Source organism: Merops nubicus, unplaced genomic scaffold (genome assembly GCF_000691845.1).
Source record: "Merops nubicus isolate BGI_N331 unplaced genomic scaffold, ASM69184v1 scaffold8663, whole genome shotgun sequence".
In the NCBI taxonomy this organism is placed as follows: domain Eukaryota; kingdom Metazoa; phylum Chordata; class Aves; order Coraciiformes; family Meropidae; genus Merops; species Merops nubicus.
Genome location: NW_008596837.1, coordinates 5,708 through 24,638, shown reverse-complemented (window position 1 = coordinate 24,638; position 18,931 = coordinate 5,708). Strand labels below are relative to the sequence as shown.

Below are 18,931 nucleotides of genomic sequence, written 5' to 3'. Positions count from 1 at the left end.
TTTAAAATGCAGGAATGCAAAGTTCTCTCTGTTCCTCTGGATTCCTTCGTTAACTCTGAAGCTGAAGCTAACCCCCTGACAAGGTGTGCTCAGGAGAAGCTGGACCACCAAGGACACACATCAGTGGGAGCCCAGAAGAGAAATTTGCTGAAGCAGAGTGGTAAGCAGAAAGACAGCAACAGTAATGCATGCAAAGCATCTCTGCTTTCCTAAAAACCCATGTTTTTTTCAAGTTGTACATAGTCCTCTCTATCACCACCCAAATTGCTCAAATACCTAAAGGAAAAAAACAATAGGTAGTGGTTTTGTACAGCACTATGTATAACCCAACTGAAACCATGTGACAAACTGCATCTCCTTATGTTCTGCTACTGCACCTGAACTTTCATTGTGTCAGCTTCCAACTAGCACTTTTCAGGGAGGGAAAGAAGGTAGGAGACACTTCAGGAGGAAATTCCCATAACTGAAGTGAACCCATGAGGAGAAGAACCTGCCAAAAGGAATATTTTGATTAAGGGAAATAAGATACAAACCATATAGCAAGGAATCAGAGAACAGCAGTGTCGGGAAGAAGCCAGGTTTGCCTTACTGGGACTAGCAAAATCAATTAGTGATTTCCACAGCATTTATTAGATTTCATTAAATTAATTCCATATATACACACACCCACCCGCTGACTGTTTGCAAGCCAGCACTATTTGAAGTTTGTAAGTAATTCAAAACACAATTAGGAAATCTCCTAATGATTCTCCATGAATCACAGTGGGATACTCTCCACTCATCCCTAGTCTCTCCAGTGCTGCAGTGACTGCCAGCCATTAGTCTCGAAGAGACATGGAACAGCTGCAAGAGGACCTGGACAGGCTGCCTCTTGTATTCTGTCAGAAAAGTTAAAGCATTTTTCAGAAGGAAATTGGATAGATCTGATCTGTAGATGTCCCCATGTTGCTATGAATGCTAGCTTTGGAGGGTGGGGATTCTTTCAAAGGCATCTTGAAAAATTACGTAGTACCCAGTGAGCTGTCATGAGTTTAATGTAGTATTTTTCATCTTAAAAAAAAGCCCAGAAGATGATGTTTCCCTCATGCAGCAATTCAATACACACCTTAAAGAAAGGGTCCTTCTTCCCCTTTTCCCAGTGGCCAAAGACAAAAGAGCAAAAGCAAACAGAGAGACAATCCTGCAGCACTGAATCCACTCACTTTAAAACTCAACATGGAAAATGTCAGCCCTTTAAAGGGGGGCATCAAGTGAAAAAAATATTCTCAGTGAAAACCTGTGTTAAAAGACCTCTGTAGAGTATTTCCTTATACAGGTATCAGAACTACAAGCACTAGGATTTTAGTTTTTAAAAAGAGCAGTTGTTATATCACCTGCAGTAAAGACCTGCAAATTATTGCACGCTACCCTTCCTCTCCCCAGGGGCACCCATTTTAAAAGCTGTGGTTCATGCTGCAGGGCTGCTAGCCTGCTCCACAGCATCAATGGGAGGATGACAGACTGGGTTTGAAACAACATTCACCCCTTCTACCCTTGCTGCTTTTTTTCCCCCCTCTTATTGATAAGAAATAACAGAACAACTTCCAGTTAATCTCACAATGGTAACTCTTACAAGCATTTCTTAAGTCTAACAAAGAAGAAAGGTATTTGGGAAGATAGCTGTCTAACAGACAGGGAAATGTAGGCATGGAGGAGGTAATACCACACTGAAGGAGATGTAAAAAATCAGTAAGAGAAGCCCAGCAGTGCCACATTACTCAAGAATGGAGCTTCAGGCAGAAGGGAGAGTTAGCAAACATCTCCAACAGACACAATAAGGAGAAAAAAAGACTCTAAGTCACCTATCCTATTCTACAGTTTTCACTGTTGTGTGCTGAAACTTTGCAACAGTAAGTGGACATTCCAAAAGAACGAAGCCCCAAGTTACAGATTCTGAAGTAATGAGGTGTGAAAACTTGCATGTCTGTCAAGTCACTGGCTCTAGGTATTATAAACAAAGTTGAATTTCTTAATCCAGGGCTAAAAGTCTGTCCTGCATCCTTTATGTTTATGTATCAACCTGGTCAACTTCATAACACTCACCCCAAACTCCCTGAGAAGTTACTATACTATTCTTGCAAAGTACAAAGGAAGCAGATGGGAAATAGAATAGGAAAGCTAGTGATCCTTTTGGACAAGATAATGAACTTTCAAAATTAGGGAAAACAAAACCAGTGCTGTCAATCAGAAGACTGGATAAAGCTTGGTAGAGATGCTAAACCTTTCCTCCTCTTCCACTACAGCATGTTAACCACAACTGCCTTTTCAGAAACCCATTTCTTTCCATAAACCCAAGCCAGAACCAAACACAAGTTGGATTTAAAAGCCCAATCTGCTCTGCTCCCCCAAAGACAAAAGCCAAACAAAATCATTGCGTATGAATTACGTACTGATTTGTCACCCACCAATCAGGATCATGGGCCGGTTCTTCATCTGAGAAATGTTAAACATGCCTAGAAATAAAATAAGGAACACATAAAAATCTTAGGGTTTAAGTCATGCATCTGGTTTATATGTTTAGTTTTCTGCTCATCACAGTACAACCTGCATGCTAGGAAAACCAAAAATCAATAAAGACCAAGGGAGCTGGAGGGGGGGGGGAATCCAGCATGGCACTATTTAAAACCACAGCTGCCACAGTCTCCAAGCACCCAGCTGCCATGGGTCTATCACACTGCAGAACCCTTTCCCAGAAAGCTTTCCACAATTTGAATAACAGTCTATCTACTATAGAATTCTAACAGTTTGGGACTCTCTTGATTCTTAGCAATAGCATTTAACTGCACTAGCTCTATGGGTAAGATGTTAACGCTGTTCCAGTTCAAAGCAGTCCAATCACAGAAGGCCTGAGGGACAATTCTGGGATTAACACAAATAGGATGAAGAAAGCAAATGTCATGTAAATGCTGCTGATGTCAAAATGCATCTACTAGAGTGAAAACATTCTCCCTACCCCCATCCCCAGCTTCCTCAAATCAGAAATTAAAAAATGAATGGTTTAAAAGAAAAAGAACCAATCCTTCCACCTCTCCCTTCATGTTTACAAGGCACTATTTTATCTGGGTCAGACCAATGCACTTTACAAGTCAGTCTACTCTGGGATTTAAAAGCATCTTTAAATTTGTTTTACACATCAAGAAAAAAGGACAAAACCAACTTTTAGTAATCTGGCAGAATCTGCAAGAGAACAAAAGAGCCAAAGTATATTTTCAGTGTAAAGGGGACTATTCCATGATCATAAAGCCAGTTCATGTCCACGAGGTCAGCATTCCCAGCTGCAGCCAGATTATGAAAATAGGGTTAGCTTCAGATGTGACTGAAATATAGTTTATATCAATAAAAACTCTGAAAAGCCTGAGGATGTGACTACATCATCTTGGACCTCATGTCATGACCTTATGCAGAGCACTAGATGAATGGCTACAAATTTCTGCATAGTCAAAAATAGAATTGTTACTTCTAGAAACAGTTCAATACAGAGTTGCATTGTCAGCTCAGTTTAGCTTTAGTACTTATTTTACAGCAAACTCATTTTAAGAAAAAAGGGACCCAGTAAAAGACCATCAGTTTTTGCTTAGCTTTATGCTTTGCTGGTGTTACCACGAGCAGTGGTGTTTGCCTCTCTTTGAAGACAAAAGTCAGTCTGAAAGACGTTTAGATGGTCTGGATTCTAGCTCACATGGAAGATCAGAGGAGTCAAAACTGACATCCAGATTTTGGAGTAACTGCGTGACTGGTATGTTACCAGCTTTCTACCAGACAACACTCTTATCAGATGGGAAAATTCCTTAGTTAATGCAGCTTGATTCAAGAAACTTTTCCTTCGTTCTTTCTCCTGGCAAGTCAATGCATCCCACAGCAGCAGGAGGACATCCCCATGTCACTGCCATTGCTTTTCAGGTACAACAAACATACCAGCATGCTGTTTCTTTTTTCTGCCCACTGCTGCTCCAATGATTTGAACCAACTCTTCCTCTGAGGCACCCGACCGTAGGTGATCTCTCAAGGACACTTCTGAATTCCCAAAAAGGCACACCTGCAGCCAACCCAAGGAAACGAGAGAAATTAGAAGTATTTTGTACCCACCTCAGAGTAAGAGTTTTGAAGAGGCCTATCCTGTTGAAGAAGAAACATTTATGGAGGCTGTTTTCTTTATCTCTCTTCATGTACACACACAGACAGCTTGGGATGTTTATGTAACCCAAAATCATTGGGCCTTCAGGCTGCCTGGGTCATCTGACATTAGACAGCAGCACAGCTGTTGTCAATATTAGGTGACAATGCATAAGAGCCAAATTTTAACTGAAAACTTTAATTTTTCCCCAGAAACTGCCAGTTTCAACGTGGCAGGAAATGGTTATCCCTCCCCTTTCTACAGACGTTAAACAAATGTACAGGCTGCTCTTGAAGGAGAAGAGTTGCAAGAAGATATGTGGCAAAAAAAGACAGGGTCTTTGTGGAAGACAAAAGCCAAGCTGTCTCAGCTGCTTGGATCTCTTTTTAAGGGGAAATCATCTGCTTGTCACATGTTTAAGAAGATTTTCAGTCAAAGATTAAAATAAATGTTTATATTTACTGGCCTTGCAGCCATGTCTTACAACTGCAGTTAAATATGTTAACAAAAAAGAAAATCCAAAGAAAGGTGAAGCCACATCTCCCTAACAGCCCAACAAGCTTGAAGAGGAATAATTACAGGATCGACAAACAGGATTTAGCTGGTAATAATTATTTGTCTTTCCATCCCACTCTAGATCCCAGCTACTCAAGGGAAGAATTTTAACACTACTTTTGCTGTGCAAAAGCAAAGAGAATCCTATTTCCCCACGAACCTTTAGGTTCCCATCTGCTGTTATCCTCAGCCGATTGCAGGACCCACAGAAGTGCTCTGACATGGAGGTGATAAAGCTGACTTGACCCTGGAAATGTGGCACCTTGTAACTCTGAAGAAATGCAGAGGAGAAAAAAAAAGAGTCAAATATAGACCCCTCATTTTTTAAAGCTCCACTTCCCAAGAACCAGAAGACATTTTAAACACAGATTTTCTTCAGCTGTAAGGTCACATGAGAGAAAAAAAAATAAATCAAAATCACCTTTGTCAGGGGTTCCAGTATATTTTGCCCTGTTCCTGGAAATCAGAAACTTGTTAAATGTTTTCTCTTGTAGTGACCAAGTGACAGGTGGTGCCAGTGGGCACGTTCTTCCTCAGGCAGCCATAAGCCACAGATTCAGGTAGGGTAGAAATCCCCCATGTGACTCTGCACACGCTAAAGCAATACTGTTATTTCCCTGAACAACTGTTTCCTCAGGCTCATGAATGTGCAGTTATTTGCAGACATAAACTGACAGAAGTTTCAAAAGCTGTGAATACAGGCTACAAGCCTGCTATTCACTGTATCTGACAGAGGCATTTAGTAAACACATTGCACTTCTAAAGGTAAAGACTACGACCAGAGAGTCAACCCAAATACAGGCAGCTTGACCAAAATCCCACAGTTAGTACACTGAGTTTTTTTGACTTTGCTTGTCAAATATAAATGCTGAACTTTGGAGATTTAGGGCAGGGAAAGAACGGGGTTATTTTTCACATGTTCTTTGTCTAACCCCACCTTGGCTGTGCTGGAAGTTTCACAGGGCAATTTCTCCAATTCAGGCCATCGCTGTTTGATTGTATCAAGCATTTCTTTGTAGCTCACCATCTTCTTGAAATTCCATTTATTGCCTGGAATCAACAAAAACCAGCACAACTTTGGACTGCAGTCTTTCCATCTTTATGTTCTCCACAAATCCCTGTTTTCCCTGTAGGTGTCCCAGCCCCAACTAATCCTGCAACTAATTCTTTTCCATCTATTCCAGGGAAGACAGGTAAGTTGCAAAAAATTCAACACAAAACTTAAGGCATTTTCTAATTCCTAAAAAAAGCTCACCAAAACTTCCAGAGATAAGCCCCCTAGATGAATAACCACCAACCAAATGTGCCTATGTCTAAGGCACACTCCATGCCATGAAGAATGTCAAAGCAAGACTGCTTACCATCAAAAGGCATGTACTCTATAAACCTCACATCAAGGGGCAGATCCTTTGTGAAATCCACAAAGCCCAGCAGCTCATCCTCATTAAAGCCTCGCATCACCACACAGTTTACCTGCAGGAAAAGCAGACACATGAAATTAGTGAGCAGAGTATGACATTTTTCCCTCTTGCCTAAGGTTTCATAGTCCTTGCAGAAGGCAACATGGATAGAGAGAATGTTTGTTTTACCTTTGAAAGAAAAAGTGATGAAAGAAGCTGGAAGGATTGCAATGGTTTAGGTGATCATTTCTGCCAAGCTTGCCTGTAAGTTTTTGCATCCAACATAAGCTGTTAAAGTTGCCTTGTTCAATGTAAAACCAGTAAAAGCTAGGTAACAAAAGCATCTTGCCCATCTAAGGTATATCAGTTTTTGTTGTCTACAATGACAACTCCATTCCTCAGTCCTACACTGTATGGCTTCTATAAAAGAACTGGCAAGGGCACCTTTGATTGCTATAGAACTTTTTATGGCAGATCAGAGAAATTCCCCAGACCAGGAAGTATTCACAAAGCATTCCATAACCACCGGCTGCAGGATGACTAGTTCTGCCTTCTTCCATAAAGAGGTTAAAACTGAGTTTCCTGCACATTCTTCATAAACAACATGTACATTGAAGCCTCAGGTCCTCTGTGCTTTATCTGAAGAACAACAGACAGCTGTGCAGTTGCTAAAACAATCCCTGTTAGCAAGGCAGACTTCTATGTCCAAGCACTGTGCATCACAATTCTTACCATCTTTCAGGAAAGCCTAAAACCTAGTTTAATTTTAGAGTATTTTTCATAGCTCTTTAGCCTAATCCACCTACATATAACAGATCTTCCAAAACACTGGTGAAACTGAAGGGAAACACAGCTGCAGAACTGCAAACAGCAGAGTTAGGGTGAAGTTTCATGTTACAGCTAAATTGGTCTACCTGCAACCCCAAAGGAGGACTCCTTTTCCCTCCCACTCACACTGGCACTCATCAGAGTCTGCTGTAAGCAACTGAAGGAGATAAACCACGAGAAAATTAATGTCTTTCTGCAGGGTAGTTTTCTGCTTGTTAACTCCCTTGGCCAAGTTCACAGCTGGGTCAGACAAGTGCCACATGAATAGAAGGGGTAGGATGAGGCAAGTACAGGACAGGACCACTCTGCAGCTAGGCAATCAATAGGCTAGTGTGGCAATATGACCCTGTATCCTCAGCTCCTCAAAGAAATTATACCAATTTTCTCCATTACCTCTTGATGTGATCTTCAATCTACTAAATTTTTTCATCAGTTTTACCAAAAATTAGTCACAGGGGGAGGAATAATAAATTACTCATCAGGTGAGCTGAAATTTTTGTCAGAAATTATGGTAAAACACAACAGTTTCAGAGTAAACAAACACTGGCTTTACCTTAACAGGACGGTAGCCAAGTTCAGTGGCTTTGTGGATTCCTTCCATGACCTTGTGAAAGCCTAAGATATAAAAAGAACAAAAATAGTTTTTCTTGTTTAAAAATAGAATGCAAAAGGAGGTTATTAAGTACAAGACAAAAAGATGACAAATAAAAGCCTATCTGATTCATTAGACAGGGCTGTAAGTAAGAAGAGCTGCAAGTAAAGAGATTTCAATTCTACACACACCCCCTCCACAGTGGTACTGTGGTCAAGTCACTGAGGTCCATTTTTTAACTGGTATTTAAGGAGTCATAAATATTGGTATGTTTTTCTACATTTTTGGACATCCACATATCAACAGCATATGACTCTCCACTTCCCCATACACCAGCTTTGCCTTGTGTTATGCTCTTCTTAAAGAGAGTGGAAAGCATTTGTGAACTGCCTCCAGATGCAATGAAGAAAGAACAACAAATTGATGTTTACTTGATAATAATGGCACATATGTCTTCAACTAAAATGCAGATTCTCACTGTTCTGAGTCAGAGAGCAACGTTGCTAAGTGAATTTTAAAAGGACCTTTCTAAAGTGCATGAGAAGGTGAGTGGGGTTAGGAACAAACAAAAGCCCCAGGATTCCATGTTCATCCCTGGCTACAGATGTAATTGGCTTCCCAAAGCTACTGACTGCACATTAGTTTGAGAGGTATGAGAAACCAAACACTGTGTGACACTGAGATCCTCTAAAAGCTGTAGTCTTCAAAAGCAAACACTTTAGAGGTGCTAGCAAGAGGGCAATATTTCCCAGAAGTCTGTGCTGACAGTCTCTGTGTTGTTCTTAGTCATATGTTTTTCCAGGTAGGTCAAGTTTCCCTACCCCTTATCTACTGGAAACTCAAAATTCTCTAGTGAAGAGATCATACCTTCATTCATCTGTAGGTGCTTTACCAGAAATAAGCAATAACTTAACATTCTGTGCATACTTAATCTTGGATGAGTTCAAGATCAGAAGAAAAAGGAGAGATACAAAACTTTCACTTAACCACTTTCTGGCTGGTAAAGGCATTTTAAAGCATGGGCACAGGAAAGCAGAAGATGCTAACTGGTTTATAAACTGGTCCTAATGCTAGTCCTGGCTGTAAAAAGTGAGGTGAAAAGCACAGAGAAGACTGTGATAAAACTCTTGCAAGCAACTGTTTGAATTTATGACTTGTCAGTCACCCTTCTCCTTCACCACCTACGTGTTTTGGACGTGCTCAGGAAGTTTGCAGCACTGGTGGTGGCTTTTGTTCCAATGAAGCAAGGTTGCAGGCTGAATGTGGCAACAGATAATGATACACTGCTGTAGGCACATCCAGAGCCACAAATGGGATCTGCAACAGCTCAGAAAACCTTACGTGTGACTGCAGGACTGAGGAAAGGTGAAACAACTTAACTAAAAAGGTCAGGATGCAATCACTTGCTAGCAGCAGATTAAAAACTCTGCATGTTTGAATGCGTGCTTGGGCTCAGCTCCCTGGAGAGGTATGGAACAGGATTAAAGCTGGCAAAGCATCTAAGGCCATGTCCTTCCCAGTTCTGCCTCTTACTTCCTGCCACACTAGCACAGGAGTGTGGTTTAGAACAGCTATCAAAAATCTCCACAAGCAGAAAAAAACCAAAAAGTAAGCTATTCTGATTAACAGCACCTATGAGCTTTTTTCCACTGAAAGGTTCTGGGGACAGGGTGATAATTTAAAATAAAAATGTTTTACAGTAAAAATATAAAAATCTGTGACTGCATTTCATATTCTGATGTTAAGTTTTCCATTGTTTTTTCTTTATGGAAAGCTGTTAGGAGTTCCTTTGTATTACCATACTTACTGAAACAACCCTTCTAGATCAAAGTGCTTATGTGGTAATGGAACAACAAAAAGAATAAACCCAAACAATTTCAAAATTTTACAGCAGAAATTAATACTAGATGTCATTGTGTCAGGAAATATTGTCAAGGCTCAGAAGTTCTCCAAGTTTTTGTTCAATATTGCAAAACAACAACTTTTCTCCTCTTCCACCCAATTTAAAAAAAAAAAAAAAAAATCAGTATTTTCATCATTTTAGATTTCTTCTGAAATCATAACTTTAGCCAATTTTTAAAGCACAGAAAAACTTAGAACAATCCTATGTGGGACAACACCTCCCAACATTTAATCCTTACAAGAAGAAAGGCTTCAAGTCAATGGTTAATGACACAATTACAGTACAATATTATCTAATTTTCCTCATACTGAGCAAAAAAAGAAGGGATGGGCTGCAAAACAGGTTAGACTGGCTACCTGCAAGAAAGTACTTTTTATTTGTTCATCCCTTAGAATGTGGTAGATGGGGAGAAGTGGAAATATTATGGCCCTCTAATGTGTTTCCATAACTCAGTGAAATCTCTGATCATCTCACAGTCATTCCTCTATCCCAAGCACCTGAGAATAAAAGCAGGTGGAAAGCAGGTCACCTGCAGCAAAGGGACAAAATTCCAGCCCTTTCTTGAAATCCTCCAATGAGTTTCCAGAGGAGCAGAAAAAATGATTCTAAGTTTCCTGAGTTCCTGGTTAGCTCCATAACCAGATGCCACCTTTACTTTCCACAGAAGTTGTCAGCCTGTAGGAGTCTAAGACCAGGAATCCCTCTCACCTTAATAGAGCTATATCTTGTCGCCTCTGGAGCTGCCACAGAAGACAGGGTAGCACAGTAGGGTAGTCACTCTATTCTCTGCTCATTCCATACTTGGAAATCTCCTATTAAATAAAAAACCCTCAAAAAACAATTAAAAAAAAAGTATTTTTACATAATTTCAGCTCTTAATGAGAGAAAAAAAAATCCAACTTATTGTTACTATTTTTACCTGATCTCCACTTTAAAAAAAAAAATTATATTTTGGAGATTTTATTCTCCTCCTTAAAAATATTGAGTCCTAGAAACTTTCCTGTTCATTCTCTATGCTATTTAGCTGAACATTTTCTCTCTTTATGATTAAAGGCCTTTTTGTCTTTAAAATAGGGAGGAGGGGAAGAGAACATTTATAAAAATAAAAAATAACCCTCATCCTCCAATAACTTTTCGTTTACTTTATAAGCAGCACATTCCTAACAGTTTCCAATCAGATACGAAGAGTTGTGGCCATATAATTCAGGAAGGTGGAGGATCAGGTTTGCTCCTGCAGTAGCAAAGCACGGGTTTGTTTCCAGTGAATGTCACAAACCAGGTAACATTCAAATGCAGAGAGCAGAACCAAAGAGCAGAGTCAACACCTGCTTGTAATTACACACCCCCAAATATTTCTCTGAGAGCTAACTGTGCCATGACAAAACCAGGTTAATGCAATAGCCTACACTGGAATGCTCTGGCCAGATTTATGACAGGAACAGATTTCTTCACTGTGATGTAGAAACCTGAAGAGGTGCTCCCAGAGAGACTGTAAACAAGGACACCTTTCTGCACCTGCCAGCAGAGCTTCGATTTGAGCAATTCAAATGTTGAAATTACTTCTTACAGCAGCCTAGATTTCTACAGCCCTCACCCTACATTTATCTTATGTTGTTCCACCATCTAGTGGCTGCTCGGAGGTTTTGTCTGCATTGCAAGTTCACTGCCAAAAGTCACATTAGACTGCCAAAGTTAGGTTACTAGACAGAAACAGAAAAAGGAAGCTCAATCATGAAGCTGAAATTCATTATTAGTCTTAGGATTCATTTAAGCAAGAATCTGTAACACTGGGCACACCCAAGCATTTTTGAAACTTTGTTTAGAATTACTAGCTCAATGCAAAGCTAGCACCTCTCCTCATATGACCCCAGGCATAGGTTATGTTTAGTCCTGTTACAAAGTAGTGGAGGTAGGGAACTTCAGTAATCACAAGTGAGACTACTGCTAGCATGCCCCAAATATCAATTCCAGAAACTGCTGCTCTTTGTGACATGAAGTTCAGTTCTTGTGGCATCCTAGTCCCTAGCTGCTATAGCAGGAACATCTGTTTTTTGAGCAGTATTAAAGAGCAGCAGCACACAAGACAAACACAAGATTTGGAGAGTCCTTTTGATATCCATGACTAACCAGTAATCAGCCAATTACTGGCATCTGTAGTTGCAGTCCCACTGACTGTGATGAGCTGAGCATCATCCACTCCACCAGCTCCAGTTAAAGGGGCTCTCCCTGCCTAAGGGTTGTAGAAAGAAGGAAAGAGAGACACTACCCAATAAGTTACCATAAACTGCTTTTCCTAGCCTCAGAAGGATAGCAATTCACTCCCCTCCCAAAGGAGCTGAATGTGACAGACATACCAAACAACTCTCAACATCACTGCAAGCCCTAACACAGTTCTCTTAGAAGACAAGCCTGTACCTTTCCTCCGGACAATGAACTCAAACTTGGCTGGGACCAAAGTGTCCAGGCTAATGTTAATGGCATTCAGTCCTGCCTCCTTCAGCCGCGGCAGCAGTCTGGCTAAGTTGATCCCGTTGGTTGTGACAGCAATGGTTTTCAGCCCTTCTAGCTTGTAGAGTTGACCTAAGAAATATAACAAGTGAAAAGGACACTTTGAAACAAGTCAGTCAACTGTAAGCCACAGTGAAAACCCAAAAGAAGAGCTGTGAAGCAAATTAAAAAAATATCGCTGAGAGTGAGAGAAAAACACAGACACCTCAGAGCTTCATCCTTCTTCCAGCTGTGCTGGTTTAAGAGACCCATTTTAGTACAAATCCATTTCAAAAAGTATGAAAGTAGCTTACTGCAAGTAAAACTGGTTATGAAGAACACTGAAAAGGCATAGGAATTCTGTTCTCTATTTCTTAGACTAAACAACTTCTTCCTCGTTGGAAGAAGGTCTCTGATTTATTTCTACCTTCTTTTCCTCAGTCTAGCTCTGCAAACTGAATTCTACACTCTGCACTAATAATAAGCAGCAAACCACCCCTTTCATACCTGACACCTGAACCAGCTGCATTCCTCTAGCAATGTTTATCCTGCTATGCTTTAGCAAAAACTACTTCTAACCCAAAGGTAGCTCCCAGCACAAGGGACTTTAAACTGCTGAAAGAATATACTCCTAACTAAACAGAAAAAGATTAACATACTAGACTGTTATAGAGAATCCAAGGCCACAGCCTCCAAGGGAGAAAACACTTGCACTTGACAACTGCAATATTTCCATGACCCACAGTGGTAGCCCAGCCAACTGAAGAGCACTTAGGCAAGACACTATAAAATGGCTAACAACAGAAACCCAGATAAAAACCAGTTAATATAATGAGATTAAGATTTAGATAATAGCTGCCTCCTTGTAAGCCAAATGCAGAAATCCTCAGCATACCAGATCTCCAGAGGGCAGGCTTTCAAACCTCCAGTTATCACTACAATAACAAATAGGAAAAAAAAAATCCTCATAAACCACTTGCAGAAGCAGAGCCATGGCAAAGTCATTTTCTTTTCTTATTTTCCCTCCTCCCTTCTCTCACAACCTCCACCTTAATTAGTTGAGAAATATTTGAAGAACCCTTACTCTTGAGGCAGCTTAATTACAGCACAAATACTTCACAGTCACTTCTTCCCTCCCTGTTTTACCTCTGTTTGTTCATGTTGATAAGGACTTGCCTTCTGCTTTACCTCGCTTCCCAGCTATTCTCAAAATACTTACCCTAAGCTGGGCAAAAAAACTCTGGAATGGGACAAGCCAGGTCACACCAAAGATGCTGAAGTTTACAGAGACAGCATTTTGAAACATAATTAAGAGCTCCATAAAGTCATTTGGAACCTGAGGCTGTAATGAAAGAGCAATCTTTACTAAGAACTAGATTTGTCTGGCATTCACATCTCAAAATCCTACCAACTCACCAGGAATAACCTCTTCCTAGAGGATGAGTCCTATTGGCCCAAGTTTACCAAAGATTATCTAATGCTAGCTACTACTAGGATACACACTGCAGCCAGAGGACAGCCTAAGAATATCACCACTTCTAGTTACATCCTCAAAATGCACAAAATGTTCAACTGCCTAACAACAGAGACAAAAAGACTATCTATCTGCCACTACAGGCTTCATTGCTGGAAATGTAAAATGCATAAAAGCACTGAATAAAATCAAAGCCATGCTGCAGCCTGAAATGGAGCAATTTTAAGAAGTACCACCAGCTGATTAGGTCAGTTATTGCAGGCAGCAGCTCTTATCAATGCACCTTCTTCCTCTTCAGACAGGGTGAGGTAAAGGATGAGGCACTGGAAATACACTAATATGTGGAACCCCTTGTAATAACAGATTGGACAGAAGCCAACTGTGAGAAATCGAAGCTGGAGACTCAACACTAACACCAACAAGTTAAAAAAGATCAGTTAGCAAACATTACCTTATCTGTGCAAGCTAAGAAGTAGAGTATTTGCAGTTGCTTGGTTCCTTGCCTTGTTGACCTCTAAATTCAAAAGGGATTAAAGAGATTTCATAACTTTGTAACTCACCTTGTACCTCTGTTAAGTCTGTTGGCTGAGCTTTGGTCACTGCTTTAGCAACAATCAGCTCAAGCAAAGGCAACTGATACCACTATCAATTAGAAAAGGAAATGGAACAGATGGTATAATTCAATAGTGTGAAGCTAAAAGCATGTATGTCAGACTCAAGCTATCAAGTAAACCCTTTTATATCTGCTTTTTCCTTTAGGATCAGGAGCAACTTCTTAAACAGATAAGTTTCTTAATATTCTCCTCCAGTTATTTCCTCAATTGTACTTCTCCTGATGGAGTCCAGAAAAGGTACCTGTACTTCCTAACACCTGAAATGGCAAGTCTACCCTGCACCTCACTCTTGAAATATGTACCTTGCTATAAAAAGCCATCCAAGCATCTGTCCCTTATGCCATGGAAAATGATTGGCAGTGAAGATGTGTACTTCTCAGGCAATTAATAATAAATAGCTATCATACAGTTTATATCTGGTGCTAGTTTAAACTTTGAGTATTCCAAAAGAGATGGGCTCTATATTCTACTATCAGCTGCTTTAGAGAAGAATTAAACCTATGTTTCCAGCAGTCCCCAGGATACGATTTAGCTCTCAGCAAGTGTTAGTTGCCAAGCCATACTTTATGTTTGTGCATTTGTTAAAATAAGTTTTTACATAATCTAAAGAACTGCAGCAGGTCTCTGGATAACATGGTCTCCTACAGTAGCTTAAAATCACATTTGTTCATTGAAACAACAAAAAAGTTTGAACTTGAATATTAGAAAAATACAGTGATAGTAATCCAGCACTAACATTTTTCATCTTTAATGGTATTTCACAGACCACTTATGGTTAAGAGAAAGATTTGCTGAAAACAAACCTAACTTAAGTCTCAACCTTATTCAGTACCTGAGATATTGTAGCCAGCTTATACAAACCATCTAGAAATCCAGACTAACTCCACCCCACCCCAAACCAGTACATTGTGCTGAGACGGCTTCAATAAAGGTGCCTGACTCAAATTCTGCAGAAGACATGTTTGGGCTTGTTTTCCCTTCAGAGAGTTTTCTCATAGTTGTTACATGTGATCTATTTAGTTTTGAGACTTGTATCTTGATCCTAAACTTGTGCACTATAGAGTAACATCAAAGTCCAAGAAGACAAAAAGTGTTTATAGACTTAATTTGCTAACTTTCAGTATGCTATAGAAAAAATAAACAGCCAGGCCAATATAAAGTCATAAGAGAATAAAACAATGCAACAGGACAATCCTCTTAACATCCATTACCTTTACCTGAAGATAACTTCTCTTTTGTCATCCATTAAAATGATCCCTATGAATGTGTCCAAGTTGAGCCATGAACAAGAACACAGGCAGAATAATGAAAGCCCAGCAGTTTGAAATGATGTCTCCCTCTACCAGCCTCAGAACTAAACCTTTCAGAATTCTATAACTACTGTAAAACAAACAAAAAAAGCAGCTTTTTCTCCTTCCCATATCAATACTTCAGAATTGCAACAATGAGATAGCTATTTTGCCTTGACTTGCCCACTCAACTTGCATCCTCAAGCTCAGAGTAGCTGTGTTGAGTATAAAAAGCCATCACCTATCACTGATAAATCAAAAATCAAAATCACTATAAGAAAGTTCTGTGCTGAACTGATTATGTAGATTTCTACTCATTTTCATGCCTGAACTGTCATCTGCTGAACTATAAAGCTTAAGTTTTATTTTAAAATACAACTTATTTTATAAATCCACCCCCTTTTTTGGCTGCTGAAAACCAGATAAAAATAACTATACCTATTCTTGCTAGAAAAGAGGAATGCCTTCTTGAAAGAAACAGGTCTCTTGAAAGGCACATAGCACTCTCAGTCCTAAATAAAAAATATAACCTATCATACCTGGGTAAAATGCCCTGAAGGACAGTATTACAGAGCTCCAAAAAGATGAAGTTAGTGCAGTTTCAGGACCCCTCACAATCAAGGTTCAATGGGACTCAACCCAGCTCACTCTAGCCACATCTTTTCCAGCTATAAACAGCTCAGTTCTACATACTACACTATTCTGCTGCTTCCTTTGGAAAAGATCATAAATGCCTTCCAAATCCTGAACAAAACAGAGCAGAAGCACATATCAACTGTTCTCTGCACCAAAGCTCAGTGTATCAGTAGGCAGTTTCTCTACTTTCAAGACCTTCATCTTCCATATTAATACTTCCTTATATGTGGTACTTATAAGGGCATGTGCAGAAACAAACCAGTTCAGTTCCCCAAAATACACCAAAGAGCATCCCCCCTACACTGCCACTACACAAAGCTATTGTAATGTAACATAATGTAACACATGATGCTTTGGGCAAGGAAAAAAAGCACCTGGCTCAAGAGAAAACAGGCACCTTCAGTCAACACAACACCAACTGCAAGAGATAAGACTTCTAAAAATTACCCAGTAATTCATCTTCCATTGAAGTAATACTCTTCATCACTAACTGTAAAAGCACAGACCTTTCCACCATTCTTTATTATAAACACAGACACCCAAGTGACATCTGTTATCAAGGAAACAAAACCAAACCACAAAAACACCTTCACCCTCTGACCTCACCTCCCGTCCCCACTCCCAAAAATAAGTCCAAAAGAAAACCTGTAAATTTGTTTTGCTTGTAAGCACATACCAACTGTTCTTCCCCAGTAAGGACTTCATCACATTAATTCTTGATCTTTCACCCCAAGGCTGCATTATTGCAAGCTATTTTAGCAGTCACAAATATGAAGACAACACTGAGTTCAGCTGCTGTACTCTGAAGAGACCTAACTTCTGTCCAAGCAGGTGAGCAGAACTGAATTATCTTGCATTTCACAATGTTGGGAAAAAGCACCATCACTAAATATATAATTACTCTTCAGGTTGCTGGACTGTATTAGTAGATGGTTATAAGCGTATTTCTTGGATCAATATATAGCAAGTCACCTTGAAACACACTGCATTTATTGGGAACTCACCCACAATATCAACCACATCTGGACGGATGAGTGGCTCTCCCCCTGTCAGTCGGATCTTCTCTACACCTTCCTTCACAAACAGCCTGGCTAGGGTGATTATCTCCTGAGCAGTAAGTAGCTCCGATTTAGGGGTCAGCTGAACCCCTTCCTCTGGCATACAATACTGACCTGAAACAAATACAGAAACACATGGGGAAAAAATAACCAGTAGCAGTTAATGTAATACTGATGGTCAAAATGCACCAAGTATGACTGTCTTTGATGGATGTCAAACGACTCTGCTTTTCTGAAATACAGATAAGATCATACACCAAATCTTACAAGCAATCTCCTTCAGAAGAAAATGCAAGACTCATTTGATGGGTCTCAAAAGTACCATAGATCCAGTCTGAAGGAAAAGCTGATTTTATGTCTATCTACCTGCCTTTAGAGACATCAAACTGAACTGGCAAGCACTGGAACATTCCCACAAACTTTGCAGATGTAATTGTGGGAAGTTCCAGCTCTCGTGCTTATCGCATGGTGCGTAAGATCTCCGTGGAAGAAAGCAAGCAGACACTTACACCTGAGGTTGCATTTCTCAGTCAAAGAAATTCTTAAGTAGTTGTGCTGGCGCCCAAAGCTGTCTGTCAGAAAAGCAGAGAAGGGAGCAGCATGTTCCAGTAGGAAGCGTCCTCTTCCTGAGCGTTGCAGTTCCTGCCGTGAATACAAGGAAGTGCTAAATATTTGAACAGTTATCCTATCAACTCACTGCATAAATATTAACTTTGAACTCAGCTGATAATTAGGATTCTATTTTTCCCCCCACAGTGACAGCTGCCTAAGGAAAACCCACGACTTTTCTTTATGGTCACAACTGGCCATTTATTAAGTCTCACACCCTACTTAGTTCCATGGAACTGTACTACAATTTTCCCCGTGCCTTTTATAATACAGCCTCTTTGCCACAGCTGCTTCAGGCTTTTTGTGCAGAATAAGAGGCAGCTTTTTCAACTGTGTGTCTCTTCACTTTCCAGAATTAATGATCCAGGATCACCCAACCCCACTAGAGTCTTCTGGTAAATTAAATCACATAGGAGGGTCTCCCTCTACACTTCAGCGTGTGAGAACCAAAAGTTGATGAAACACTGCATCTCTGCTTACATCTCTACCAGCTTCACACATAACATTTTGGTAACAGCAAAGCCAAATTGTTGCTGTGTGCAGTTATGTTTCATGATGTCTGTTTCAAGAACACTTCCAACAAAGTTTCTAAAAAGTTTACCAACATACTGTAATTGGCTGGTGAGTACTTGATTCAGGCACTACATGCAAATGCCCACAAAAAACCACCAACTGAACCCTGCAAGTCTGGTGTCTTTTCATCTACTATACTACAGTTAAATTAACATTTTACAGGAGGCAAATTTAATAACTCTGACAGAGGCCAACTGCATAATATCACAAAGTTAAACTGAGAAAACAGCATCAAAGGAATTAAACAAACTACTTTCACTGTGTCCTTCTTAGTTACCCACATTCAGACACTTAGCAGCCAGCTAAGGAAACTGGGAGAAAGCTAAAGGATTCCTGGACAAACAGAGAACTTAATCTCCAGTGAAAGAGCACATGCAAAACCATTTCTGGATAACTGGTATTCACAAAGTTAAAAAAAGTGAGAGCAGGAGGGAAATCAGCTGCTGAACTGCAACTCAAGTCAAAATCATGCTGACTTTAAAAATCAGTCTTGACATGGTGCAGCAGACAAAAAATTCTATACAGTTTTGACATAAATTTAAGTTACAGAATGAGGAACTGGACAAAATGACACACCAGCTAGTATTCAAACTCCTTAACTGAGCAAAAGTCATGATTTCCATCGAGTGAAAAACAGGCCTGTGAAATGTACAGGCATACTAAAATGGGCACGTATGGGATGATGCCAAGGGACTGGGCAGAAAGACACGTAGCCACAGCCATCATCTCCCTGACTCTGGTCATCACTGGTGACCACAGG

The 18,931-nt window shown here is 40.1% G+C and overlaps 1 protein-coding gene across 1 annotated transcript in view; it reads right to left on the bottom strand.

Annotated features, from left to right (window-relative positions):
* MOCS1 (molybdenum cofactor synthesis 1) overlaps positions 1-17,606 on the bottom strand; it is a 22,302-nt gene extending 4,696 nt beyond the window's left edge. The window contains exons 1-9 of the mRNA XM_008936501.1: positions 17,499-17,606; positions 16,936-17,103; positions 11,847-12,011; positions 7,490-7,551; positions 6,070-6,181; positions 5,646-5,758; positions 4,869-4,979; positions 3,955-4,075; positions 2,430-2,492 (exon numbers count right to left, since the gene is read on the bottom strand). Coding sequence (XP_008934749.1) covers positions 2,437-2,492; positions 3,955-4,075; positions 4,869-4,979; positions 5,646-5,758; positions 6,070-6,181; positions 7,490-7,551; positions 11,847-12,011; positions 16,936-17,092 — 897 coding nt within the window. The 5' untranslated portion in view covers positions 17,093-17,103; positions 17,499-17,606 and the 3' untranslated portion in view covers positions 2,430-2,436. The remainder of the gene's footprint in view (positions 1-2,429; positions 2,493-3,954; positions 4,076-4,868; positions 4,980-5,645; positions 5,759-6,069; positions 6,182-7,489; positions 7,552-11,846; positions 12,012-16,935; positions 17,104-17,498) is intronic.
* Between the last annotated feature and the right edge of the window lie 1,325 nt (positions 17,607-18,931).